Source organism: Colletotrichum scovillei (genome assembly GCF_011075155.1).
Source record: "Colletotrichum scovillei strain TJNH1 chromosome Unknown Contig00003, whole genome shotgun sequence".
Taxonomy (NCBI): domain Eukaryota; kingdom Fungi; phylum Ascomycota; class Sordariomycetes; order Glomerellales; family Glomerellaceae; genus Colletotrichum; species Colletotrichum scovillei.
The window spans coordinates 4,026,671-4,052,132 of record NW_023336261.1 but is presented as its reverse complement, the minus strand read 5'-3'; the positions used below and the strand labels follow the sequence as shown (position 1 = coordinate 4,052,132).

The 25,462-nt window shown below is 53.5% G+C and overlaps 12 protein-coding genes across 12 annotated transcripts; 7 read left to right on the top strand and 5 right to left on the bottom strand.

Moving 5' to 3' along the window:
- Positions 1–226: 226 nt before the first annotated feature.
- On the top strand, positions 227–1,697 carry HER10_EVM0010522 (uncharacterized protein; the record flags this gene model as incomplete). Its single annotated transcript, XM_035479979.1, has 5 exons — positions 227–416; positions 521–733; positions 789–895; positions 982–1,224; positions 1,299–1,697. The coding sequence occupies 5 exons, from the start codon at positions 227–229 to the stop codon at positions 1,695–1,697; spliced, it is 1,152 nt and encodes a 383-aa protein (XP_035336489.1).
- A 1,788-nt stretch (positions 1,698–3,485) lies between these two features.
- On the top strand, positions 3,486–3,971 carry HER10_EVM0009454 (uncharacterized protein; the record flags this gene model as incomplete). The annotated part of the gene is made up of 1 exon (XM_035478940.1): positions 3,486–3,971. One exon carries the CDS (start codon positions 3,486–3,488, stop codon positions 3,969–3,971), a length of 486 nt encoding a protein of 161 aa, XP_035336391.1.
- A 1,247-nt stretch (positions 3,972–5,218) lies between these two features.
- On the top strand, positions 5,219–5,851 carry HER10_EVM0003997 (uncharacterized protein; the record flags this gene model as incomplete). Its single annotated transcript, XM_035473657.1, has 1 exon — positions 5,219–5,851. The coding sequence occupies one exon, from the start codon at positions 5,219–5,221 to the stop codon at positions 5,849–5,851; it is 633 nt and encodes a 210-aa protein (XP_035335893.1).
- A 105-nt stretch (positions 5,852–5,956) lies between these two features.
- Positions 5,957–7,161, bottom strand: HER10_EVM0010988 (uncharacterized protein). Its single transcript, XM_035480431.1, has 2 exons — positions 6,537–7,161; positions 5,957–6,441 (listed from the first exon to the last, which is right to left on the bottom strand). Exons 1-2 carry the CDS (start codon positions 7,129–7,131, stop codon positions 6,062–6,064), a joined length of 975 nt encoding a protein of 324 aa, XP_035336522.1. The 5' UTR covers positions 7,132–7,161; the 3' UTR covers positions 5,957–6,061.
- A 312-nt stretch (positions 7,162–7,473) lies between these two features.
- On the bottom strand, positions 7,474–9,626 carry HER10_EVM0003559 (peptide chain release factor eRF/aRF). The gene is made up of 5 exons (XM_035473232.1): positions 9,428–9,626; positions 9,237–9,321; positions 9,121–9,170; positions 7,923–9,054; positions 7,474–7,870 (listed from the first exon to the last, which is right to left on the bottom strand). The coding sequence occupies exons 1-5, from the start codon at positions 9,461–9,463 to the stop codon at positions 7,866–7,868; spliced, it is 1,308 nt and encodes a 435-aa protein (XP_035335845.1). The 5' UTR covers positions 9,464–9,626; the 3' UTR covers positions 7,474–7,865.
- A 742-nt stretch (positions 9,627–10,368) lies between these two features.
- Positions 10,369–10,942, top strand: HER10_EVM0011488 (uncharacterized protein; the record flags this gene model as incomplete). The annotated part of the gene is made up of 2 exons (XM_035480920.1): positions 10,369–10,689; positions 10,745–10,942. The coding sequence occupies 2 exons, from the start codon at positions 10,369–10,371 to the stop codon at positions 10,940–10,942; spliced, it is 519 nt and encodes a 172-aa protein (XP_035336587.1).
- A 298-nt stretch (positions 10,943–11,240) lies between these two features.
- On the bottom strand, positions 11,241–13,273 carry HER10_EVM0007796 (uncharacterized protein; the record flags this gene model as incomplete). The annotated part of the gene is made up of 6 exons (XM_035477340.1): positions 11,241–11,734; positions 11,765–12,086; positions 12,158–12,529; positions 12,589–12,718; positions 12,777–12,946; positions 13,034–13,273. The coding sequence occupies 6 exons, from the start codon at positions 13,271–13,273 to the stop codon at positions 11,241–11,243; spliced, it is 1,728 nt and encodes a 575-aa protein (XP_035336249.1).
- Positions 13,274–15,258: 1,985 nt separating this feature from the next.
- HER10_EVM0010141 (60S ribosomal protein L2) lies at positions 15,259–16,964 on the top strand. The gene is made up of 4 exons (XM_035479610.1): positions 15,259–15,459; positions 15,633–15,692; positions 15,758–16,226; positions 16,317–16,964. The coding sequence occupies exons 1-4, from the start codon at positions 15,448–15,450 to the stop codon at positions 16,541–16,543; spliced, it is 768 nt and encodes a 255-aa protein (XP_035336451.1). The 5' UTR covers positions 15,259–15,447; the 3' UTR covers positions 16,544–16,964.
- Positions 16,965–17,147: 183 nt separating this feature from the next.
- Positions 17,148–18,821, top strand: HER10_EVM0001699 (pfkB family carbohydrate kinase; the record flags this gene model as incomplete). Its single annotated transcript, XM_035471439.1, has 3 exons — positions 17,148–17,607; positions 17,746–18,700; positions 18,788–18,821. 3 exons carry the CDS (start codon positions 17,148–17,150, stop codon positions 18,819–18,821), a joined length of 1,449 nt encoding a protein of 482 aa, XP_035335675.1.
- Positions 18,822–19,378: 557 nt separating this feature from the next.
- Positions 19,379–22,443, bottom strand: HER10_EVM0001730 (telomerase activating protein Est1; the record flags this gene model as incomplete). Its single annotated transcript, XM_035471468.1, has 4 exons — positions 19,379–21,162; positions 21,216–22,087; positions 22,148–22,258; positions 22,406–22,443. 4 exons carry the CDS (start codon positions 22,441–22,443, stop codon positions 19,379–19,381), a joined length of 2,805 nt encoding a protein of 934 aa, XP_035335680.1.
- Positions 22,444–23,385: 942 nt separating this feature from the next.
- Positions 23,386–24,613, top strand: HER10_EVM0005433 (zinc finger protein; the record flags this gene model as incomplete). Its single annotated transcript, XM_035475051.1, has 2 exons — positions 23,386–24,112; positions 24,173–24,613. The coding sequence occupies exons 1-2, from the start codon at positions 23,759–23,761 to the stop codon at positions 24,611–24,613; spliced, it is 795 nt and encodes a 264-aa protein (XP_035336033.1). The 5' UTR covers positions 23,386–23,758.
- A 264-nt stretch (positions 24,614–24,877) lies between these two features.
- Positions 24,878–25,377, bottom strand: HER10_EVM0012877 (uncharacterized protein; the record flags this gene model as incomplete). Its single annotated transcript, XM_035482257.1, has 2 exons — positions 24,878–25,021; positions 25,078–25,377. 2 exons carry the CDS (start codon positions 25,375–25,377, stop codon positions 24,878–24,880), a joined length of 444 nt encoding a protein of 147 aa, XP_035336707.1.
- Between the last annotated feature and the right edge of the window lie 85 nt (positions 25,378–25,462).

Here is a 25,462-nt window from a genome sequence, read left to right as displayed (position 1 = left end):
GAGACCCTTCTTGCTCTTATCAACCGAGAACGCCCTTTCCCCTTTTTCCCACGCAGTCTCACTCCAGCTCTTCACGCTTCTTACCTCGCTTGAAATTTCAAGTCGCTCTTGCCTCATCTTCATCAGCAGCATCACAGAGTTTGCTTCTCTTATCCCGTCGTCACCAAGTGAGGATTATTCTTTTCAAGCTTCACTTACAATCACCGACCAAAGTTCATCCTTCACAATGGTTCGAGCAATCTTCAAGGATTTGGTCATTACCGCTGCTGGAGACTTCCCTAGTGGTTGCTCCAGAGAGCAGGTGGTTAAGTGGGTTAAGATGCGCAAAGGCGAATTCTCGAATCATTTGGACGGAGAGACGACCCATCTGCTATTCACCGATGAGGAGTTCAAGTCCAAGAACAAGCCCCACCGAAGTAAGGTCACCTTTCTCTTCATTTAACATTTGTTTTTCCCTTCATGGTTCATGCCTTTCCTTTTGTTCCTTGCCCAGAAGCTAATTATTTGGGTTATCTCTCAGTCAAAGAAGCAGAGAGAAGAAGCAAGACGAAGGGCGCGAAGAAAATTCGCATTGTGAGCTGGAGTTGGTTCACCAAATCTTGCCGCGACAACATGAAACTCGCAATGCGGGAATACAAATACGATGCCATGAAGATCAAAGAGAAGAAGGATGCCAAAGCGGAGATCGAAAGGGCCCGGGCTGCAGCGTCTGCTTACAGGTGGATTCGTCCTGGTTAGTGAAGATTCATCAATCCGACTGCTTGAACACCGTTAACGTATCAATCCAGAGATGTACAGTGTCGCCAAAGACCTGACCTCCTTCGAGTACAAGGTTGATCTCTTCCGATCGTCTGAGAATGAGGATGGAACTCTGCACGAGAAGTACGAACTCTACGTAAGTCACAAGCGTTTCCACTTTCTGACTGGCAACCACAAACTTGGAATCGAGTCCTAGCTGACATGTGGTGCTGAAAACTCAAGTTCTTCCGGTCTCACTCCTCTAGGCCGCACATGTACTGGTTTGGCGCAAAGCTTTTCCATAAGAAGGACAACGGCAAGTGGGTTGAGCGCGGCATTGAGCGCCCGAGTCCCTGTTGCTCACCCTTCCGGAAGGAGTACGAAAGATTCAGAAAGTTCTTCGAGCTGAAGACCAAGATTCGCTGGGCAGACAGGGTCGCCAGAGCTGGAACCCAGGAGAAGACTGCGTTCAGTTACTCCCCTCCGGTAAGATCATCCTACCAATAAAATTGAGGCTCGAAACATTTTTACAATCGACACTTGCTAACAATGAACCTTAGACTGGTGGAAAACCCGTGGGTTGCAGAATGGTTGGCTCACTTTACAACAAGGCGCTCAGAAGCAACAAGAAGATGCTTCGGCGCTATGCTGAGCTCTTTGGAGACGAGTTGCCGTCCGACCTCCAGATCGAAGACGCATGCAATGACGTCTTGAAGGACATCGTCGATGAGGTCTGCGCAACCTCTGAGATGGATGCTGAAGACGATAACGGAGTCAACGAGATGACCATGGCCAAGATGAACCTCGGCCCTGGCAAGAATGAAACTATCGACTCTGACATGGAGGGACACGCTGAGACCGACGCTCTTTCCGATTCTGGCGACATGGCTCAGTCTCCTTCTGAGATTGAAGACATCGTCATGGAGGGTCATGTTGAGGGCCTTGAGACGGGCCGTTGACAGCGCTTAGCGGTAACTCGCTTACCTAGGATACTGGAATTATTGGGACCTCGTCTGTTGCAGACGACATTACAGGTGGATAACCCCATGGGGCGATTGGCAGTCTTACTGATGAGATTGCGGATGCCCTTGATGCAAGTTTGCAAGAAGCAACAGCATAGTGAGTTAAGCTTGAGCAACTATTCCACTGGCCAGCTACTAACCGTTCTTCAGATGCATGATGCATCTGAGGAGAGACATCTCTCTTCTTTCTGGAATTTCGAGGCAGCTTTTTTGGGCGAGATTTTCGGCAATGGTTTTGAGCTTGGACGACAGACGGGAATGGCTTTGCATTTCGATTCCCGTTTTCACCATGGACTTCTACATGGGGCAGGAGCCATAAGGGGCGTACAGCTCTAAATCCAAGGTTGGGAAATACCTTGAGAAGATGAGAGCATGGCCAACTTAATTAGATCCGAGCAATAACGAATGGTTTTCGCAGCTTAAGCTTCGATTTCCTGGAGTAGTACACGTGAAAATGAAAGAGAGTCCCGGGTGATTGGATCCTTTCAGTACACGAACCAGCCGATCTTTAGTCATGAGCGGTAGCTCTTGAGTACGTTTGAATCCATGTTGGATACATGTGTATCTTTCGAGTATTTCAATGGCTGGCATCTCTCCACTCGAGATCCCGTCATGTCGGGACGAATGTCTCAGCCACTCTGATCAAACTAATAATTGGTTGTCTTTGCTGTGGCCAGAATCGTGTGGCTGAAGGAGCTTAGATGGCTACTCAAGGTGCCCGCGGAGAGCCGATCAAACTGGCTTGCAGATAGCAGGTCAGACTTATATGAGATGCTACGTTCTAGACGCAGTAAGATGGGAATCTGCCCTATTACCCCTGGCAATTGACGACATGGGATCGACACTGCCTCGTACTCATTGGACGACGACTTTCAAGCTGGTCAATTAGGAAGAGGCTGAGTATGAGACAGAAACACCAATCAATCGTTGACGATCAATTCTCACTCAACCTAGGCCCACGCGTGTCAGATCCCTTGAGATACATAGGGAAAATGGGGTCTCCGCCAGAACTGCACCGGTCCTTCGCTTCTTTTTCGTCGTCATTCCTCGAGAATCAGATGCGAAGTTTTACATCGGCCACTGATTTTTAGCTCGATAAATGATTCGAGGAGAGTCTCGGTGGATTTAACCATGTTGTTTCCTTTTTCACCAACCACATTGGCGGGTTTCTTGCCACTCACCTTCGCCATGGGCCTCGAAGAGCGACCTCCCCAAGAAACGCTCGCGATGGGGTTCCCAGAGCACGGCGCTGGACTTTCCCCGGCACCAACGACAGCTCCTAGTGAGGAGTCGAAGCAGATGATGCTCGAAGCCAGAAGTCTACCTCCCCATGCCTGTGGAGTTCGTCGCCTTGATAATGGAAGTAGGTTTTGAACCATGGCCCCTGCGCTTCACGGAGCTTGCTGACGATGTATTCCTTGCTGCCAGCTTTCGAGACGTTCTCTTGCGTCAGCAACGATTGCTATAGCTCGGGCCCATGGTTTGGATGTCGCAACGTCCTCAAGACAGAATGTTTCGATGGGACCGCGCCTGTTTGCCAGCAGACAACATCATCTCTAGGTCAGAAAGCGCTTTGTTGGTATGTATTTTCGTGATCTCTTCTCCGAACACGTCCTGACTTGCCACACCGACTCACTCGTCTTGCTTATCCCCCCGTGCTTTGATAAGTTCAAGTGCTGACTGTTTCCAAGCACTCGATCAGGTCCGAGCCAGTTACCGTATTGTATGACACTTCTGAGGCCCGACGACTCAGGACAAAAGACATGGCTCCGATGCGGCGATCCTGCCTACAGTGGACAAAAGATCATGGTGATAGGTACCGAGTCCGACGATCCAGACGCGACCAGGACCGTCGACCCTTCGGACACTGCAACAGCCACGTCACCTCCGTCTGGCTCATCCTCGAACTCGACAGGTGCCATCGTCGGAGGCGTCGTCGGTGGGGTGGCCGTGGTAGCCATAGCTGTCTGCGTCATTGTCTGGTTGGTATTGCGGCGGAGGAAACGCTCGAGGGAGGACGGGTCGCAGGTGCCCTTGACGCCGGGTTCCCAATCGCAACATGTTCAGCCATATTACTCTCAAGCTGGATATGGGGAGCATGATGACCCTTACAAGGCGCAACGTGGGCCGACGCCCTCGCCCACACCTCTTGTTGAAGTCCAGGGAAGCAACGTGATTGATAACCGAAGACCGGTAGAGCTTGGGACTTGAGCCATCGAAATATGAATTGATTGTTCGTGTGTCTGCGTTTCGGGGGCCATAGGAGTTTTCTTATACATACATCGAAGGCGTTAGGAGTCTGATCCACTGTGATCAGAGGGTTGTTTACTTTTCAGCATGCCTACTCGTTAGATATCATGAGAGATTGATGGAGCCAGTTCCAGTATAAGAAGTCATTGGAGCTGATGAGAAAGCCGGCATTCGCTTATATTGACTGGTCTAAGTTTTTGTGGTTTTTCATAACTAATCTTTATGGAATTCGGCCTAGAAATTCAATCCTGATCCAATAACAGCCCTCATCAATTGCTGTTTCTTTCGCTGGCTGGAGATTAACCTAGTAGATGCATTTGAGCTCAAGTCTATAACGAGAGCGGCTAATTTCCTTCTTTGTCGGCTGCCCACGCCGGCCATGGCAATTGTTCTTAGTTCGGGTCTACTACGCCAACACACATGCTTTGGACATACGCCGCTGGTGTTGATGGGCGAACCATGTATCACACAATTCGCAAGAGACTGCCTCGCTCTGAAGGTTCCACAAGACGGCAACTTGCTTCCATATATTTGCACAGTCCTCAAAAGAGACCCTTCAGAACGAGAATAGGGGCCCAAGCTGGTTTCTCTGTTTTCTGGTGACTTTAACTTTTCAAGACCGCCACGTTCCCGTCAACGGAGGGTACCACTTCCTTCACCACTCGTCTCATAACCTTGTCTGACTGCCTTGTATATATCCCGGAGTAGTGATGAACTCATCCTTCCTCGTAGCCATTGCTGCGGCTATCTGGCTACGCCTGGTACTCGCGGAGCCTCAACACTCGAACGGAAACCCCATACCACGTCCGACACTGGCACCGAACTACGGCAAGTATGGAGCAGCCCCAACAACAACTTTGGCACCCGGAAACAACCTCAATCTACGGGCAGAGGCATTGGCGCCTCGCGCACTGCGCATCAATACATGCGGGATCGTAACACTTCCTTGGAGTAAGTCTTCAAAAGCCCATCTGGCTTTTGAGCCAGGTCACCCAGCATAAGAAATCGAATACTGACGTTGATTACACAGCAACGTTCCCTCTGGCGTGCGAGTATCCGCAACCGTGCCAGACTGACAATGGCTTTATGAAGTGCGATAATATCGTTGGACGTACATGCTACGATGGCACAGCTACTGAGTGCAGATCCAGGATTGATCTCAATACCCGCTGCTGGTACGTCTACATCATGTCTTATTTCAAGAGACAATGGCTGATAGCTACCTTCTTAGCACGAGTTCGGATGATAAATGGCTCCCGACCTGCGTGACATATTACAAAGAACTCGACAGGGACAACTGGGTCTCGCTCCTCGAGTGCCAATGGAAAGCACACAGCGGTCGAACAAGCTTAGATTTCGTCCCGGCGTCAATCGAGGACAACTTTCTTCGCGGCACCCAGACAGCGCTGGGTTCGCCTGATTCCACAATGACTCTGACGTCTTCCACGTCGGCCTCTGCCTCGGCGCCAGCTTCACCATCGCCAGCGAGTTCTTCGTCCAACATACCTACAATCGTAGGCGGTGCCGTTGGAGGTTTAGTAGCAGTGGTCATTGGAGCCTGTGTGGTTGTATGGCTTCTTATACGGGAGAAGCGAGCGTCGAGAACCCGGGATGCCCTGTCTCCGTCGCAGAATCCATCACAGAGCGCTCAGTTCTCAAACCTGCCCGAGGTATCTGTCCCTGCGAACCACCTGCCTCTATATTGCGGGGCTGAGGAGCGACATAAGTATCAGTCAGTGTCCGCAGCCTCGCCATCCGGTCCCAGTGAGGCGCGTCTGGCGTCTTCTCCGTCGCCGAGACACACTATCAACGTTAATGATTCCCCTGTTGAGCTCGAGTGATAGATGTAGAGACACACAGAAGTTCTGTCCCCGGTATTTTAAACTTGTGGTAGTGTTTTACACCTGAATTAATGATATGATTAGGCACGCAGAGGATAACAAGGGCTGGTTTTCATTCAATAATGTACTCTTAGTTACTTTCTTAAAAATAATTATCTGCACACGCATCGCTTGAAATGCTTCAGCATGAGTCCACGCCGATCCTCAACATCACACACCATCAACGGTCGTAGCAGTCCCCTTAACCGCCATCCCTCCATCATCACCCTCAATCCAAACATCCCATTTCCTCTCCCCTTCACTCGCCTCCTTCTCCCGCAGGCAAAGCGTCATCTCCCGACCGCAGTACAGCGGCGCCAGGTTCCGGTACCCGTACCAGCGCACGCTCTGCCCTTTGCCCTGCCTGTTTAAGAACGCGAGTACCAGAGCCAGCGATAGAGGCCCGTGGACCAGCGTCGCGGGATGGCCCTCTTGCGCGGCCCACGCCGGGTCTAGATGGATCGCGTGCGCGTTGTACGTCAGCGCGCTGAAGTTGGTGAGGAGGTTCCGCGTCGGCGTCAGAGTGAGAGACGCTGTTGGCTTATGCGGTGCTACCCCATTCTCAAATGTCAGTACTTTCTCCGTTCTCCGAACTTTCTCCCACGGCTTGGAATGAAGACCGAAAATGTTGCTGACCGCCGCTCACCTTTCAAATTCCGCCGCGCCGGGGCAGGAACATCAACATCAGGAAGGAAAGCCAACGTCCTCCTCTCCTCAACCGCCGGTCCGCTCTCACCACGACCAGCAGCAGGAGAGGCCCCATACCGCCGCCACAACTCGACCCACACCCGGCCCTTCTCGGCCCTCACATCCTCCACGCTCTCGACACAGCCGACCCGGCGCCCATCAAGACGGAGCTCATTCTCCCAGCCCTCTCGGAACCGGACCTCGCCGCCCGCCCAGAGTCGGCGCGTGAACGGTGCGCCGGGGCAGTGGTCTGGGTCAGTGCCGTCCGGCATCAGCCATGAGGGCGGCGATTGGAGGGGGAAATAGGCTAGATGGTGGCCTTGCGGCAACGGATTCGCAGGCCCGGAGGATGATGGGTACTTTGGTGGATTGTCGGCGGACGAGGTGAAGATGTCGGCGAACAGGAGGTTGAGGAGATGGGAGGGCGTCGGGGAGAGGTGGTCTGGGATCTCCTTGCTGGTGTGCAGGATCTTGGCGATTCCTGTCTCTACCGATGAGGATGCATTCTGAGTTGCAAATCCCCGACGAAAAGTGTTGAGGAGCAGAGGCCTCATGTTGAAGTTGGCATTGATGACTTACACGTCTCAGTGAGTGAGATGTTATTAGACTGAGTAGGAGGTCATGAATATGCATATAACCAATTGATAGGTCATAGTCGCATATCAGATAAAGATGCCTGTATGAGAGTGCGGCCCCAAGTTGACTGTACCTTAAGGGGCAGGGGGTCTGGGAATGTACCATGGAAAGTCATTGTTTAGTGAGAACAAGGGCTGCTCTCAAGGGTAACCCATCTAGGTGTAAGAGCTGAGGTGGCAAGTCACACAAACACGGTAGTCCTTGTGGCACAGAAACATCATTCACGCTTAATGAACAGGCTCGAGCGAGCCTGAAAGGACTGAGTAGGCATTTAATTTCATTTTCATTCTATCTAGTCGCGATCAACAAGCGGTCGCCTCCCGACCGCTCTTGAGTGTCCTCTGTCTGTGAGAGGATCATCTAGTGCCCATGTTAGTTGCACAGCTCCAGCAGTGGCTGAAAGGATGGTCTCACATGTAGACTAGGTCTCAACTCAAGAGGCCTTCATAACAGACCGAAGCGGGCTCGGGCGCGCCACTTGGTGGGTGAGGTGAGCCGGGCTCATCGGGCTCCTGTCTGCGAGGAGCTGATGGGCGACGTTCGGCTTGGGCACGGGCGCGGGCTGCGACGCTGTGCGCGCGGATTCCTCTTCGCTGTTATGCTTCAGAGACGGTACTTGAGTCGATCCCTCGTTCTCGAGGGCCTCGGTTGGTCAATCTAGGATGGTCAGTGTCTCGTAGTTGGCAAATAGGACTGCAAGGTCACAAACCGTCGTAGTAGTCATCGTCGTCATCAACCTCAGCCAACTGCTCGAAGTTCACCTTGTAGCGGAGAATACCACCGATACCACCAAAGCCCTTGACGAACTGATTGCCCTCGGTGGAACGGTCAGAGACGAACTCGAGGTTGGTACCGAAGTCCTTGTAGTGCTCTGCAATCCACTCAAGGAAGGATTCTTGGGTGACGACTTCCATCTCCTGGCCAGTCTCCTTGTCCATGAAAATGGCACGGTCACCGGTTTCCTGCTGCTTGGTGGTGTGCAGCAGGTGCTCGGTGCCCTGACTGTCCTTGAGCTTCCAGCGGGTGATCTCCAAGTTCTCGAAGACGATCAGAACCTCCACAGCGCCCAACTCCAGAGCCTTGAGGGTATCCTCAATACCGTAGCAGACACGACCGGTGTCCTGGCTGATCTCCTCGAAGTACTTTCCAATGAGCTTCTTCTCCTGGATGAACTTGACGTTGCCGAGGGTCTCGGAAGAAAGCTCGATAGCCTGGTTGAAACCGTTCTCACCGCCATAGGAAACGTCAACGACCTTGATGACCTTGGTGGCCAGACGGTTATCGAACAGGTCGGAGGCGTTGAGATCCGTCTTGAAATCGGCAGAACCAGCCAAAATCAGACCAGCGACGTTGGGCTTGTCGTTGGTAATGAAGTTCTGGACAGCCAACTCGGCAACCTTGCGGACATAGTTGTGACGCTTCTCCTCACGCAGACGGGCGAAACGAAGAGCGGATTGACCACCACGGCCGTGCTTCTTGGGAAGATCGACAGAGAACTTGTGAACAACTTCTCTGGTGTTTCCGGAAAGGGTTCCGAAAAGGGCTCCGTTACCGTCCATAATAATGAAACCAAACTTCTGATCCGACTCGAGAAGCTCGGCCAAAGCCTCGGTGTGGAACTTGTTGTCACAGAGGTAGAGGGAGGTGTTGATGGGCTTGAAAGGCTCAAAGTCGATGTTGACCTTTCTCTCCTTGCCTTCCTGGGTCAAGATTTCACCACAGTAGACAACCAAGCCGTTGGGAGGGACCTTGTTGTACAGCTTGAGACGCTGCTGGGTCGAGGTAATGGCTGAAAGCACGGACTGTCTGTTGACTCTTGACTTGATGTTTGACGCAGTTCCCTGTACAAAGTCTCGTTAATACCGGTCCGGCTCGAAAGATGTGCGATTGTCGCAGTCGTAACGTACGTATTCTTCAGCCAACATCTTGGCGGCTCGTGAAATCTGATCCTTGGGAGCTGTGGTGGGGTGTTAGTCGAACCCGGCATCGGCGACGGCATGGCGGTCGGGAAATAAAAACGTACGAATGATGAGCGAGATCATGGAAGTGCCGTTACCACGAGCGGCCTCGAGGCGCTTGATCAGCTTCTTGACCTTCCATATCTCGATCTGTGTTGCACCCCATAAAGGGAATCGTCAGCCTGCATGCTCGGAGCGCGGGGCAAAAAAGGAGGGGCTCCGAGGCCACGATGTAGGAATACGGGAAAAAACTCACGTTCTTCTCGGCCTCGTTCGCCTGGGGGTCCGACATCTTGAATGAGGGTAATTAAGGGACTCGAGGAACGACAAAATGAGGGAACGCGTTCGCGTGACGGTGAGGGATTTGTCGTCGACGTCGCGCGGTTCTCCGGGCGGGAACGATGCGTTGCGATGCGGTCGGGTGGTTGCAAGGAAAGAAAAGTTGGTGCTCCACGTAGGTAGGTCGATTTTTTGTGCTGTCACCGTGGAGCGCACCAGGATCCGGCTCTGGCTGGGTGTACGCCCAAAACCGGGTAGGGCGCTAAACCGCAAGCGAGTCATAGGGTGCCTACAGCCTGGCCACTCTAAATTCTAGCCACTCATCTCCCGACTTTCACACGTACCATCATGTTTTGCTGGAGCCGCCCGCCCCATGGTTCATCTTCAACGCCGTATGCCTTTTGAATTTAGGCACTTCAAACACTCATTATACACTCTGACCATCGCAATGACTACCGAGTGAGTCACTGAGATAGACACCCTCAGGCATCTATGTAATATTATTCGGCGATGTCTTGCAGGATAGGCAGGCTGCAGCGCGTTTAAATAGGCACAATGTAAGGCAGGTTGTGAGACAAAGCCAATGTGCTGTATTAGTTGCCCATTCAACCCCACTCGATCTTGTGCCGCTAAAAGTTGGGCCACTGAACTTCAGTGTGCCGTCCGGATATCGCTTTCTTTGGGCGGAACGGCTGATGACCTCAGCGGTGGATCCGCTATGCAAGTAAGGGTGCATAGGATCATCCCGTGTGCTGGATTAATGAATGACCAATGACCATGCAACTAACGAGCTAACTTTATCGCAACCTCCCAACGCGCCCATACCCGTCCCCGCGAGAGCTTCCCGAAGTCGCAGCCCAAGCCCATCATCTGCTGTAGCTCCTGTCCGTCATACACACACAGCGCCAGACTCGCGATATGGCTTCCTCCGTACCCATTCAAATCGCAGAGACGATACAGACAGCCCACATCAACCGGGCGCCCTCCCCGAGCCACGACCTCAATCCCTCCACAGCAGCCTCCGAGAAGGAGCCAGTGACATTAGAACCCGCCCCGACCCACGACGATCTTGACGATGATGAGCTCGACGACTACATTCCCCGCAGTGTGGTGAACCCGAAGCCGCGTACAGCAAAGCTTCCACCCATGCCCGACTTGCGTTTCGAGCAGAGTTACCTCAACAGCATCTCCAAGGCCGATACCTGGGGGCGGGTGGCGTGGATCACCGCAAGGGATCAGGTAGGTTGTTCAGGTGCATCAGGCGGCGGAGGGAATCTGTACTGATCGGATGTAGGTGATGATGCCCCTGATACAAGGCGTCGTTTACAACTTGTTCCTCATCGGCTGGCACCACTGGAACAAGAACGCTCAGGTCCACGGCAGTTCGATAGGTGCGAGGGTCCGGAGGTGGTGGTATGGCGTGAATAACTGGCAGCTGCCTCCGCAGAAGAGCTCAAACTGGAGGACGGCATTCACAAAGAAGGAGCTGTGAGGGACTGGAACACATAACATGAAAGGGTCAGGAAACATGATTGGTGTGGTATCTGTACATCTAAAATCGAAGCAGAGTGTCTCTGCAAGCCAGGTACTTTTCAGTACCGCTGCATCTCGTGATGCGCATATCCCCCGAGAGTACTAGCCGTAGTACCGTCTATGAATGAGCGAATGCTCCTACAAATAATAGTTCAATCATCCTGATGGTTCCCATCATCTATCCCTATCCGAACTCCGCCTGCCAAGTTTTACCGCCAAACGCCAAAGGACTTGTGGTAGCCAGTTCCCAATGAGCCCTACTCGCGCACACCAACATCCACTTGTTGCAGCATGGTCTGCAGCTTGTCCGGGCTTCCTCTAAAGGCCAAGGAGGTCTGCACAGCGGCCGGGCTCAAGGGCGGTTTGGTAGTCGCAACGTTGATGACAGGCTCTGGGGTCTTGTCTCTGGGTTTAGCGACAATCTCGTCAACCATTTCGTCGTCTCTCGTGGGGGCTTTCTCATCCTCTGGGGCGGGAGTCATCATGGCCGTTTTCGTCGTGGTTGGGGACTTCTTGACTGAAAGCTTCACGATCAAGCTCTTTCGAGGTTCATCGGCCAAGTCTTCATCTGCCATGTCCACGTCTTCGTCTAATTCGTCATCGTCTTCCTCGCTCTCATCTGGGACATGGTCCTCTTCTTCGTCGTCACCCAAATCAGGTTCGCTGCCGTCATCATCGTCTTCATCCATAGAGTCGCGTCCATGAGTCCGCGTGCCCTTGGATGACCATCCGTTGGTTCCATGGTTGACCGCTGCAGCTCTGCGTGGCCGTCCTCCAGGACCGGACGTCGGTTCTGAGGGCTGGCGGGAATCCTCTGAGTCTCCGTTGACACTACCTGCTGCACTGCTTCCATTCATTCGTGGCGGGGCTCTGATCTGACGTCCGCTGGCGGTGGTTACTGGGCCGGTTGGTTCAGCAGGGGTGCTCGTTCCAGTGTTGCGTGCCGAGCGTCGATTGGACGAGTCCGTAAGGAAGTCTTCGTCATCGGAATAGGTGTACTTGATTCGCTTGCCTCTCGTACGACCCTCGTAGGAAGAGAAGCCAGGCTCAGGACGTTTGAAGCGGGCTTTCTGAGCCTGTCGGTACTCTCTGCGACGTCGTTTCTGCTTCCATTAGTCATTGCCCAGAACAATACCTTGTCACACTGGACTGGAGTTCGATGATGGATGCTTACCTCCTCGGTACCCTCAAAGCGAGGAATAGCCGCCAGCATCTTATCTGCAAGCTTCCTAGCCTTGGGGCCGCCATCCTTGGTCTCCAATTTCTCGCAAAGGGCCCTGAGCTCATCGATTGATCCAGCTACTGACCACCAAGTGCGGTTGAAACCGGCAGGGTTACTCTCCCGATAGACGCGGAAAGCAGTATCGTCCAAGCCCTCGATCAAAAAGTACCGTCTCTTGTCACTGTCTGAACCCCAGGGTTGGACCGAGAGCGGCTGGTTCAAATCGTCATCGTGGCGGTTTCCTTTGTAGGATTTGTTGATGATGGTCTTGACAGTTTCAGATGCTGAAAGAGACCACAAGGCAAATGCGCGAAGAAGAGACAGCTATGCCAATTGGTTAGTGAACTGGTGCACAGACAAGTAACGCGCACTTCAGTGCTTACTCTCTGGGTGGGTGTGATGCTGTGAAAGGTGTTGCTACCCGACAGTGGGTTGACACCTTCCCACGATCGCGGCCATTGGGACTTGTGGGCGGCAAGAGCGTCGTCCAGAGCTTTGGAGTATTGACCGGCCCTATCACGCCAATTAGCAAACCAAAAAGACCATATTGTTTGCTGTCGCGTCCACGTACTTGACGTCCTGCTTTCGATTCAAGAGCAGGAACAGTAGCGCGCACAGGAAAGCTTCGACTCTTTCGCCAGGCGGGCTGCCAATAATGTCTTGTTCAAGCTCTTGCGGGCCAAAGTTGGCCAAGGATTTCGGGAACGCATCGTTGAATCGGCTGCGAAACATGACCAGAAACTGGAGGTGGGTGTTAGCTTGTCCTATGACGTGGGGTGCGTGGTTCTACGCGTTTTTTTGCGCGAAACGACGCGACAGGGTGCATACAGCAATGTCTGGATTGTCAATGAAGGCATTCTCGTGTGGCGGCGATGGCGATCGCTTGCGAGGCGGCGGCGAGGGCTCTTTGGTCGCGACGGTGGCTTTCTTGCCTTTGGCAAGCTTGGGGAAGAACTTCCGAATGTCACCCTTGGTCGCAGGTTCAGGCTCAGCTTCGGATTCGACGTCGGAAGGAACTGGCGACAACGAAGACAGCGAAGACAAATCCGAAGAATCGTCGTCAGCCATCTTGGCGATTTTTCCTCCTCGCGTTAATGGCTGTAGTGCGTGCGGGTGGTGTTGTTGTTGAAGTTGGATGGGGGTGGGTATCGTGGTAGGTGGAGGTGGTGGTATGCGCGCCGGTGTAGTTGAGAGAGGAAGTTTCGACCGCCCACTCGCGGGACTAATTAAGTCACGTTTGAGCCGCATCTCCTTTCGGTCTGGTTCTCTGATAGGCCCGAGTCATTAAATCTAAAATACCTACGACTTTCATTCCTCTTCGCATATTCCCCTTCTCATATATCAAAGACGCATAGCATGGCCTTGCACCCGATGAGCCTCCTCCTCCTTCAAGAAGCCCTTTGCCTGCCCATGCTCCCTGCCGCTTGCTGCTTGAATATGTGCCTGGCCAACATCTTGTGGATTGTGCTTCGTGAGTCCTCTTGTCCACGAAGACGTTGGAGAATCCACGTTGCCCGTACCCCACCCGAGGAGCTACCGTGGGATATCCTGGCCTACCTTGCCTTACCAAACCTTTTCTTAACACCAAACTGCAACCCAACGTCTCCTGCTGGGCACCATAGTAGAGGCCTTAAATATTGCATCGTTCTCTTAAGGCATCCTCATAATCGAATTATCGTGGGTTGATGATGCTCATTTGATGACAGGTGGGTCCCATGGTGCAGACTAGGACATAAGTGACCGCGCAAACTAAGACATCCTTCGGCCGGGAAGCTTCTCACGATTGTGGAATCTGAAAGCTGACGCATTCTGTTGATGATGCTATTCCCAACCACTGGGTTGGTAGCATTGGGGCTTTGTCGCTGAGACCCATTTTCCTTTCATTCGACCTGCCCGCATCGGCCTGTTGGTCACTGCGGCAGCCGACCTACAGCTTGCCGAGAGCCTATCAAAATCAGGCGCCACCTGATGCGTTTTGAAGCCATTGAGCAATGTGGCGATGTAGAGGTCTGTCTTTTGGTCGTAGCCCTGTGGATTGCCTAGCACTTGCATTGCATTCCACCCCGTTCTCATCCACCGCAACGTCCCCTCCCGCTCGTCACATGACAACGCAGCTCGGCCAAATCAGCCGGGACTAATTCATTTCATGCTGATCGCCCGCCTTCGCAACTTTGCTTCTGCAGGCATGCTTGACGCTCGGAGTGAGGCTATCTACAGCCTTGATCCCATCCTTGAAATATTCTTGCCCCTTGTGACTGCGTGAACAGGGCTATGTGTGGTTAGCATGAGCAGGCTGCAATCCAACAACAGGGTATTCCTTTTCGACGTTGGCTCGAGATAAGGAAATGCCTATTTGTCGATTTCAGCGAGCCTACGGCCTGTAGTCACCAACATCAACACCTCACTTGAGGCGACGGGACCACTTTGCAGTGATGCGTGCTCACGCATATTGGTCCCTACTCGGCCAAACTTTTACGTGAAGAACCCTCAAGAGTAAAATGCTTCGGACGCAACGATGCACTTCGCGAGGAACGGCCATCGCCGACTCCGGCGAAGGTTCCGATGACGTTGATCGCTGGACCACACCAAGGCACCAAAGACTCCGGGGTCCTTGTAACCTCACCGGATTCCTCCCAGAGACCCAAAACATGACCTGCCCACAAAACGCACCAACACCGGTCGAACACGGCAGACCTGACAGAGCATCAGAAAATGCAGCCACGAGAGAAAAGCAGGAGACAACGAAGGGATGAGGACACCTCATCGAGCAGAAGTAAGTGCTCACATAATCCAATTGTTTCAAATGTTTCGTGCATCGTCAGAATGACTCATAATGAGTGAGAGATACTGCACGGCATGATGGCGTTGAGGATATCGTGAACTTGGCTTCAGTAGGCCTTACTGAGACGTTCCGAAGGTGAGGGTAAAGTGCGGAGATCGTGACGCGGTGCAAACGTCCCAGGGTCGAGAATGAGTGGCCAAGCAGCAGTCAGCCTGTGGGTCCGATCCTATGGAGACCACTTCATCTTCCCGTCCGTGCTCTGTCAAAATTTTGGACAATCTCCCACGTATTTCCTTTCACGTGACGCAACACGTGCTCAAGCGAGGAGGGCTGGAGAGGAAGTCCCACGCACCACTGCAGTTTCCGAAATTTGAGCCATCCTGCTTGTTGACGGAATTTGACGATTCAACCTCACCACGACGACAACACCTAGCCCTCCGAACGCCAGAGGACTGCCAAGATGGGTCGCGTTGTAAGTGATTGCTCTATCCAACACTCGATTCTTTATTCGCGGAACGATATTGGCGCATTATCGACTTGCTGCTCGTCGCATTCGACATTCCAACACTTCGAAACCCGCGAACTTTTTTTTTTTTCGAGATGGACAAGGGACAGGACAAAAGGCGCTGACATACTCTTCCTCAGATCCGTAACCAGAGAAGAGGTCGTGGCTCTATCTTCACGGCCAACACCCGCCTGAACAAGGTGAGATTCGACATCCTCGAAATTCGCGATACGACGACAATTTTTCCTAACGATTTTCTGTGCAGGCCCCCGCGAAGTTCCGCAACCTCGACTATGCCGAGAGACACGGATACCTCCGTGGTGTCGTGAAGGACATCATCCACGACCCCGGCCGTGGCGCTCCTCTCGCCCAGGTCGTCTTCCGCGACCCCTACAAGTTCAAGCAGCACACCGAGACCTTCATCGCCAACGAGGGCATGTACACCGGCCAGTTCATCTACGCCGGCAAGAAGGCCGCCCTTACCGTCGGCAACGTCCTTCCCCTCGGCTCCATGCCTGAGGGTACCGTCGTCTCCAACGTCGAGACCAAGATCGGTGACCGTGGCACTCTCGGCCGCACTTCCGGCAACTACATCACCATTGTCGGCCACAACCCCGATGAGGGCAAGACCCGCATCAAGCTTCCCTCCGGCGCCAAGAAGGTCGTCCACTCTGAGGCCCGTGGCATGATCGGCATTGTTGCCGGTGGTGGCCGTACCGACAAGCCCCTCCTGAGTACGTTTTGGCCCCTGGTTGTGGAAGGATGAGATAGAGGATTGGATGAAGCAAAGCAGGGGAAAACAGTTGACTAACGAATCTCTACAGAGGCTTCCCGCGCCAAGCACAAATTCGCTGTCAAGCGTGGTGCCAACTGGCCCAGAACTCGTGGTGTTGCCATGAACCCCGTCGACCATCCCCACGGTGGTGGTAACCACCAGCATATCGGTAAGGCCTCGACCATCTCCCGCTACGCCGTCCAGGGACAAAAGGCCGGTCTTATTGCTGCGAGACGGACGGGTCTGCTCCGTGGTACCCAGAAGGTCAAGGAATAAAGGTCATAGTTTGGCTGGATTTCAGGGTTCCATTGGGATGGTGTTACGCGGCTGGCATCTTTTGAGGGTACTCGCAAGGGCAGTTCATCTGGTAGCTCTTCGGCAAGTACTAAAAGGCATTTTGCGCATTGAATGATCACGCCATGATTCCCCCCGCTACAAGAGGGAGAGGAGAACGCCAAACCCAACTGTGATGAGTGAGACGCCGGGAGTTTGTGTGGATGACGAACAAAAAACGGGGTTTGGGACAGCAAATGGAGTGAGGAGGAAAGTGGCCTTTGGATCTTTCCTCCTAAGCCCAGCTACCATACGTAGTTGCGGTTTCCTCTTTCAATTGATCGATTCGGAATTTATACTGAGGAGCTGCTCCTGTCTCGTGACATTCCTTCATTCGGCGAGTGGTCTGATGATATGACGGCCCAAATAACAAAAACGGCGCTTTCCCGCCCTTACTTAGTTTTACGAAACCTGACTCTTCATAAATCCTCGATAGAACCGCCAAAATCACGGGAAACCTACACTCGGTGATTTGATATCGATTCCCGATTCCCCTTGCTTCACGCTTCTTATAAGTGTACTCCACATCAGTCACTCGCGCGCAATAATGTTCGCTTGCCAGAGAGTCACCGCCTCGAGGTGTCTCACCCAACGCTGCACGTCCACCAATTCTCTCAATGCAACAGTAAAGAGAACCTTTGCTACTCGCCCTCGCCCCACCACCCCTGCTGCCCCTGTCCTCTCATCACCATCCGCAGCGACAGCACCCTCAGCCCGAGCTCCTGTCCACACCCCTCCAAGTCGACAGGCTCCAGGTCAGAGTTCTCGCCCTGCTGTGCAAGCACGTTTCTTCTGTTACCACCCCACCTCCTCCGACAGGTCCAGCAACCCCACCATCGGCATCCCCTCATCCAAAACTGGCCGACGGAACACCAAAATCAAAATCTTTGAAAGCTCCCACAACCTCCATCACTTCCACACCTCATCCATACATCCCAGAACACCTCAATTGAACAAAATGGCATCCCAGGATTTCCGCCTTCTCTGCCTTGAGAACCCTCTGCTTGGTATGTTATTTTCTCTCATAATTTAAATAGCTTAAAGCACCGAGGAGCACACCTTGCGCAACCCCGCCGTCTTCGCTTTAACCCCTCCCTTAACACCGAGCTGGAACGAAAATATTGACAACTAACACCGCAACCCAGACATCCAGGCAGTTGGTGATAAGGCTCTCCTCGAAAAGTACGGCCTCAAGGAGAACGATGCCATCCTCGCTGAGGAGAAGCACCTCGGCATCTACGAGGACCTCCTTAACAACTATGACGCCAAGTTGATTGCCGGCGGCGCCGCCCAGAACACCGCTCGCGGTGCCCAGTACATCCTCCCTCCCAACTCCGTCGTCTACCTCGGTGGTGTCGGTGACGACAAGTACGCCTCCATCCTCCAGGATGCCGTCAAGACCGCCGGTCTCCGCGTCGAGTACCGCGTCGACCCCAAGATCGCCACCGGCCGTTGCGGTGTTGTCATCACCGGCCACAACCGCTCCATGTGCACCGAGCTCGGTGCCGCCAACCACTACGACCTTGAGCACTTGACCCGTCCCGACGTCTGGAAGCTCGTCGAGAACGCCCAGGCCTACTACATTGGAGGCTACCACTTCACCGTCTGCCCCGCCGCCATCCAGAAGCTCGCCGAGGAGGCCGCCAAGAACAACAAGGTCTTCGCCGTCAGCTTGTCCGCCCCCTTTATCTGCCAGTTCTTCAAGGATCCCCTCGATGCCAGCGCCCCGTACTGGGACTACGTCATCGGCAACGAGACCGAGGCCGCCGCCTACGCCGAAGCCCACAGCCTCGGCACCACCGACCTCAAGGAGATCGCCAAGGCCCTCGCCAACCTACCCAAGGAGAACAAGCAGCGCAAGCGTGTCGCCATCATCACCCAGGGCACCGAGCCCACTCTGGTTGCCGTCCAGGGTGAGGACAGCGTCAAGGAGTACCCCGTCAAGCCCATCTCCAAGGAGCAGATCAACGACACCAACGGAGCTGGTGATGCCTTTGCTGGCGGTCTGATGGCCGGTGTTGTCGATGGCAAGTCCCTCGACCAGTCCATCGACATGGGCCAGTGGCTGGCTAAGCTCAGCATCCAGGAGCTTGGACCTTCGTAAGTTGATCCCCCCATCATGTCACACACGACACCTGACGGCAAACTTGTCAAATTTTCTTGCTTCATTCGCTAATTGTGAACTAGCTACCCCTTCCCCAAGCAGGCTTATTCCGCGTAAGGCAATTAGCCTCCAACCTAATGCGTTGAGCATTTCAGTTTCTTTTTGTTCAGAATAGTCTGGCGTTGAGGGGGTCCAAGGGAAAACGGTTTCAACAACGGCGTTGGCTCCTGAGAGAGCTTTCAAATGAGTGGCAATCGCACTTTGCATCAACTTGCAATCTGGGCTCGACACCTTTTACGACCTTGAGCCCATGGGTCATGAGATATTTGGTAGAAAACAATGCGAGGAGACGATTTCGGCTGGACAAAAAAAGACCAGCCCAGATGACATATCCTAGACCAGAGTCCACTTCCCCGTCGTATCCGTCGTATCGTGTCCAGTGAAATCCGTGCAAAACAGTAGTATGAGCCAGTATAATTCAATCATGCGATCGATTCATGTCACTGAAACTTTGTGTCAGTCGTGTAAGCACATGGAAGGTGCTGATGGACTTACATCGCAGTAGCAAATAAAGATGTGTTCAACTTCCAATCAAGCCGCCGGGTGGGCCGGACAGGCATTGGGATAATAATGTCTGATCAGGAAACGAGTCCTGCATATGTGGTCCCCAAAACTTAACGACGCATGTTCTGGCCCGGGGCACGCTTCACTTCATCAGCCATGGCCGACTGAAGAATCATGTCGTTGTATCCGGCCGTGTATCCGTCAGTAGCGGCACCTCCGTTCTGTCTGACCATGTTCTTGTAGTGCGTAGGGTCATCATGCATATCGGCAATGGGGCCTCGTCCAAAAGCCGTGGTCGCGGTGTACGCGATACCGTTGCACGGCGTGCTCTGGTAGATGCTGCTGACGTTGGAGAACTGAGTACCCGAAGCCGGCGAGAAGTTCTCTCCGCTCACAGGCATGTTGGGACTCTGAGGAAACTGGGGACGAGATCCGCTGAACGAACGGGCGTGGGCGGCCGCCCTGGGCTGCAAAGTATGGGGGTTGTTGGTTTCCGCATACGGACTGGACCACAAGTTATATGCAGCCGATCCTGACAAGTCACGACTCAAGGATCTCGAGTCGGTAGGTTGTCTGCCAAAGGCTTGCAGAAGGCGGTCCTGGTGAGCACTTATGTCGGGTGTACTAGCATACGGACGCTGTTGCTGCCGAGCCATGTACGGGTTCTCTCGTGCTTCTCCGAATGGATCGTCCAGCCTTGGGGTACCCGAGGGTTGAGCAGTCCTCTGGAAGCCAGCACTGCCATCGAATGATCTTCTAGCAGCATCCCTGATGGCACGGTCTGGTGGCGTCAGCTCTTGGTTCTTACCCTGGGGTGTCGGGGTGTAGATCATGTTCCAGGGAAGGCTCGGGAATGTCTTTGCTGTTGCGGATCCGAGGGCGGGCGGGCTGTTGGTCGGGGGCACACCAAATACCTCGTTGGCCATGGCTGAGTTCATTCCGTATGAGGTGTCCTCGTGGCTCTCTGCAGGAGAGACGTGGGCCTGAGGAGGCATCAGGAAGTCATTAACCATGTGAAGCATATCAGCGTCAGAACTGAAGTCGTAGTCTGACTGGCCCTGCGCTTTGCTGCGGCTGGGAGTGGGGTGCGACCGCACCTGCGGCGGAGCAGCCACTTGGGGCGGTACGGGCAATGCAGCAGTCGGGGTCGCGTTTCTGACAGGAGCCGGCCGCCGTGAATCCTTTCTTTGCGCCGGAGGAACGTCTGCAGCAGAGCTTTGCTCAACTGGAGGATGGGAGGAGGTTGTCGCGACAGCTGAAGAATTTGGCGTGTAGCCGTCCTCGTACTTGAAAGTAAGCCCCCTTGGCGACGAAGTGTAGGAGAAAGGAAAATTGGTGTCGTCGTTAGCGAGGAAGAAACCACACTTGATCGTTTGCAGTACCCTGGAGAAGGTCTCTTGGAGAGGGCTGAAACGCTGCCCACCATAGTGCTGGATTTGAGGCTTCAGATTTCCAGTATCCTCATCGTAGTTGAGACGGCAACTGTCCGGCAACTTCGTGTCGCAGAGAGGAAGCATTCCTATAGCTTCCTGGTCCTCGGAAAGCAGGTACGGAGTGAGTTTGAGATCTTCGTTGCCGTACATCTCGCAGAGAGAGGTGAGTGCCTTGGCGAATCCTCTGTACATGTCCTTGATGGACAGCTCAGGAGCCTCTTGAGCGTTCACAATCTCAACACGGCAAGCCACGAGCCAGGCTGCATACAGGCGCACAAACGGGAGAGTGTTCTCGGTCATTGAAGATGCTTGGTCTTCAGTGCTCTCTTGTTCGCCGTTTGCTTGTTGCTCAATGAGGCTTTCCATTTCCCTCTTAAGGAACTTGCAAAACGTCATGAAGAAACGAGCGTTCAAGCGAAGAAGGAACTGAGAGGTTCGGAACGCAGCGGTGGCCCAGTCGCCTGCTGTGAGTTAGTGATCGAGTTTCAGGATTCAAAGACATATTGTTGCATACCTTTCGCCTTGTTGTTGTAGACGTAGAATGCAGACATGTTGAGCAAGACCATCTTCAAAAGGATTGCCTGGGTGTTTGGGGCCTTGATGGCCATCTCAAGATGGTTGATGACTTCCTTCTCAAGCCCCTCGTGCTGAGGGAACGGCTCTCCTTTGCTGAAGTGAGAATGCAGCTTTACGAACCAGGTGACAAAGGCCTCTTGAGGATCAGGAGGACCTGTGCGACGAGCCGGCGTAGTTGGCGCTGAAAGACTCTTCAGTTCCGATTCAAGGTTCTGTGCCGCCATTGGATGAGGGTCTTGAATTGCCATGGCGCGGTAGAAGTGGTATATGATATCGAGGTGCTTTCTCTCATCCAAGTAGATGATGCCCATCTGGTGGTGGGCGAAGCCGGAATTGGGAAGGATGTCGTGGGCGAGAGAATAGTATGTCAAGGCAGCTTCATAGCTCGGGACCTTGTGTCGCGCCTGCATCCGGTATCGAGAAAGGTCGCCGAGGTGAATGAGCACCAGATGCACGTATTTGAGGATAATCTGGCGAACGGCAGGTGTCGTGTTGGCCATGGGGTTCGCCTCTGCCAGCTTTTCGGCCTTGATGCCCTCGGCAATGCGCTGAAGCTCGGGAATCGGGTAGACGGCTGACATGCGCTGGACAAACGCGACGTAGAACTTTTGCGCCGTCTTGAGAAAGCTGCTGTACATCCTATCCAACTTGCGCTTCTGGACGGCGAGCTGCGACGATCTCAGCTTGCCCAGAACCTTTCGATATTCGGCATTGACAAGGCTGTGAGCCTGCCAGAGGTTGGCTTCGACCTTCTCGGTCGAGGAATATTCGAAGTCATGGAATATGACGTGGAGGCAGGCTAATCGGAGGCTGATGTCAAGTCAGCAAGGGTATTGCGACCCAGTACATTGGGCCGGATTCGCTACGTACGAGGAAATGACGCTTTCCAGAACCTCGAAATGCTTGAGCTCGTTGCCGTCGGTGTCGCTTTTGAGCTTGTCTACCTCCTTCTGCAGGTGCTTTCGAAGCTTTTGGGCTTGGCTGTGGTCAAAAAGTCAGCATCGGAAGGTAGGTGCCCGGAGTCGCATGGACCCCGAAATGCCCACCCAACTGGATAAGGTATGCCAAAGGCAATGCTTGGCGCAATCCAAATTTCGAGATGGGCATGAGGGGGAAATGGTAACTTACTGCCATGCCTGCTTTGCAGCCTCAACATGTTCCGCCATTTTGGAGAATGGCAGAGCTGGGCCCTGGCGTTGGCGATTGGGGGAGGAATTTTGGTGTTGGTGGTGTTGCGATTATTTTCGCGATGGGGTGTTTTGTTGTTGTGGAAGGTGCGGGACTCCAAAAATTCAGGAATGGGACAAATATAAAGAGCCCAAGCTACGTGCTGTGCTCACACGCTCTCAAGACCAGTCCCTGAAGGTGCGCGCGATCCATAACTTGGGAGGTGAGGTCGTCGGAATCCAAAGGGTGAGGGCGACAGTGGTGGTGGGATCGGGACAGCGACAGCGGCGTCGTCGGGTCCAAGGCTTGTGGTGGCACGTAATCGAGGTGATGAGAGAGTCGGGAAGAACAACATTGGGCAGAGGGTCGGAGGGAAAGAGCGACGAGCGATGCGCCACCCAAAGCAGACATTCAAGAAAGGCAACACTCAGACGGTGTAGAAGGACGAGAGTGGCAGACAGAGGCAGACAGAGAAGAAGGAGGAAGAGGATGGCGATGTCGGGTCTCCATGAGGGACGCGAGCAGAACTTAGCTCATGGGACAATAAAGTGTGCACCTCTCAGTCTTTCCCGTCTATCCACATCATCCATCCATCCATCCTCTCTATCCACCTTCCATGACTGAGCCTTGGGGAATCAGTTAATATTTTAGATGGAGCCCCTCAACAGGCGGGCACACATGGACCGTGCACTGCGCTTTTTTGAGATTGGTCCCTGTTCGGTTCTGCAGTCCCTCACTGAGTCCCTCATTGACACACTCTCTCCCTTAACGGAGGATACTTGCAGCTCAAGCATGGCCCATGCTAGGCACATCATTCATGAGCCCTGCCTTGTTGTTGCTTTGTTAGGAGCTTAGGCCCTTGTTTGCAGTCAGGTCCTTTCCATCTACAAGTATGGAGTACAATGATCTCAATGATGAGTTGTCCATCCGTCCCTGAACCTGCCAAATGAGCCTTGAGCATTGAGCCTTGCAGTGGTCTTTGACAGTCAGTGCCCCACCACGGCTCCGGCCTTTGATCTGCTTTCCGCCCAAAACATTTGATTCCATTCACCACTGTCGGACGTATTGTCGCCGACATTGCAGACCTGACTGGCTCAAGCCTCGGCGAAACATATTTGTATTCTTGCTATCCTTACGGAGTACATCCTACGGATACCATACACTGCAGGCTGGCTCAGTCGTCCGAGCCCCTCCACGGATCCTACCAAAAATTAATTTCAGGACATAACTCAGCAGAGCAGTGCGACGCGGGGGAAATTCGGGTGCCTGATCTGCAAGTAATCAACCCTCCCCGTCACTTGGCCTTCACTCAAGATGAAACGCTCACGAGAGGCCGAAGAGGAACAGCCGTCCTCTGGCATTTCTGCAGACGAGCGTAGCAGCCCCAAGACGTCAACTCCAGATGACCGCGCTACCAAGATCACTGGACTAGAGCCTTCCGTCGAGGGAGCATCTGAGGATTTTGCCATGAAATGTTCCCTTCCGCCTCACAAGGAGGCCCTGACGTTCAAGACATACGACGACTATGAGGCACACTACATAGCGACGCACACCAACAGGTGTCTGGAATGCGGGAGGAACCTACCGTCAAGCCATCTGCTTAATGTGCACCATGAGGAATGCCATGATTCCTTCGCCGCTGTGAAGCGGGAAAGAGGAGAGCACACAGTAACATCATCCCCCACTTCCTCTCATCATCGGCTCCTTTCTTACTGACATCGGTCACAGTATTCCTGCTTCGTAGAGGGCTGTGAGAGAAAATGCATGACGCCGCAGAAACGCCGGATGCACCTCATTGACAAACACGGGTTTCCCAAGAACTACTTTTTTGCTGTGACTAGGGAGGGTGTCGACGGGCGACGGTCACTGCTCGTAGAAGCAGGTCATCACCGGCGGAAATCGTCAAATGCTTTCAGTGCGACCAAAGAGTCGAAGCGCAGATCAAGCATACTGGACACGACCACGTCACAAGGCGGAGAAGAGTCACAAAGGGCAGGAGATGCTGCGTCCAAGCTAGAGACCAGTTCGGTGCCCGCGCAACCAGCGGTAACAGAACGTCCAGACACGGAAATGGAGGATCTCGCAGGCGCAATGTCGGCGCTGAACTTTGTGCCCAACAGCGTGCGGTTTGGCAGGGGCGGAGGACGAGCGGGCTTTGCAAAACGATGAGAGACGTCACGAATGATACCACTACTTCGATTAGCGTTCAAGCCATGATGATACCAAAATGGTCAATTGAAAGGATCACTACCTCTTTCCCATAAACAACGGCCCGAGTGATCGTAACCAGGGCTGGAACCAATCCTGCCATGTAAAGCGCCGAACGCCTGTCCTCCACGGGGTGCCCGTTGTCGACCGGAAGCCGCCCTGACAGCCGGGTTCGTGAAGGTAATCTTCCTGGAAAACACATACACGACTAGAGATTCTTCTTTTCTAGTCACTGGATGCGCAGCCATGGCATCCGCAAGCGACGCATTGGACCTCTTGGTCCCCCTTGAGCTGAGCCTTGGGAACTCTGCATATGCACGTCGAATTGAAGTTTGTCTCCTTGGTCTGGACACAGCGCAAGCAGCAAAGCTATAGACACATGTCAGCAGGATGACTCGTCGTCCTTGATGAGCACGCCAACTCACCTTTTCGTAGCCCTGCTTCTTCCACTTGGCAATCAGCATTGCGTCCGCGTAGCCGTTCTTGAGCAGCCACTCGTACAGCTGCTTGCTGATGGCCTCCTTTTCGTAGTACAGGTCGTAAATGTAGCGGCTCCTCGCGTGCGCGATCTGAAAAATCTCCCACTGCGCCTGGTGCTTCGGTCCCGTCGGCGGCGGCTTGTTCTGCGCGTCCTTCATCTTGTTCTGAAAGATGAGGAGCTGGTCTTCGATGTCGTTGAAGCCTTCTGGAGGCGGCTTGCGCTTCGAAGATCGCATGGGAGGCATGTTGGGCTCTTGCTTTGTGTGTGTATATTGTAGGTGTTTGAAGTGGCTACTTGAGTTGGGATCCGAAGGGCTTTCGCAGTCTCGT

Coding starts and splice junctions, on each gene's coding strand:
- HER10_EVM0010141 (XM_035479610.1), top strand. Junction 15,693..15,757: donor CCAACACCCGCCTGAACAAG/GTGAGATTCGAC, acceptor TTTTCTGTGCAG/GCCCCCGCGAAGTTCCGCAA. Junction 16,227..16,316: donor TACCGACAAGCCCCTCCTGA/GTACGTTTTGGC, acceptor GAATCTCTACAG/AGGCTTCCCGCGCCAAGCAC.
- HER10_EVM0003559 (XM_035473232.1), bottom strand. CDS start 9,463: ATGTCGGACCCCCAGGCGAACGAGGCCGAGAAGAAC. Junction 9,322..9,427: donor CGAACGAGGCCGAGAAGAAC/GTGAGTTTTTTC, acceptor GGTGCAACACAG/ATCGAGATATGGAAGGTCAA. Junction 9,171..9,236: donor CATGATCTCGCTCATCATTC/GTACGTTTTTAT, acceptor ACCCCACCACAG/CTCCCAAGGATCAGATTTCA.
- HER10_EVM0010988 (XM_035480431.1), bottom strand. CDS start 7,131: ATGAGGCCTCTGCTCCTCAACACTTTTCGTCGGGGATTTGCAACTCAG. Junction 6,442..6,536: donor GGCGCGGCGGAATTTGAAAG/GTGAGCGGCGGT, acceptor AGAATGGGGTAG/CACCGCATAAGCCAACAGCG.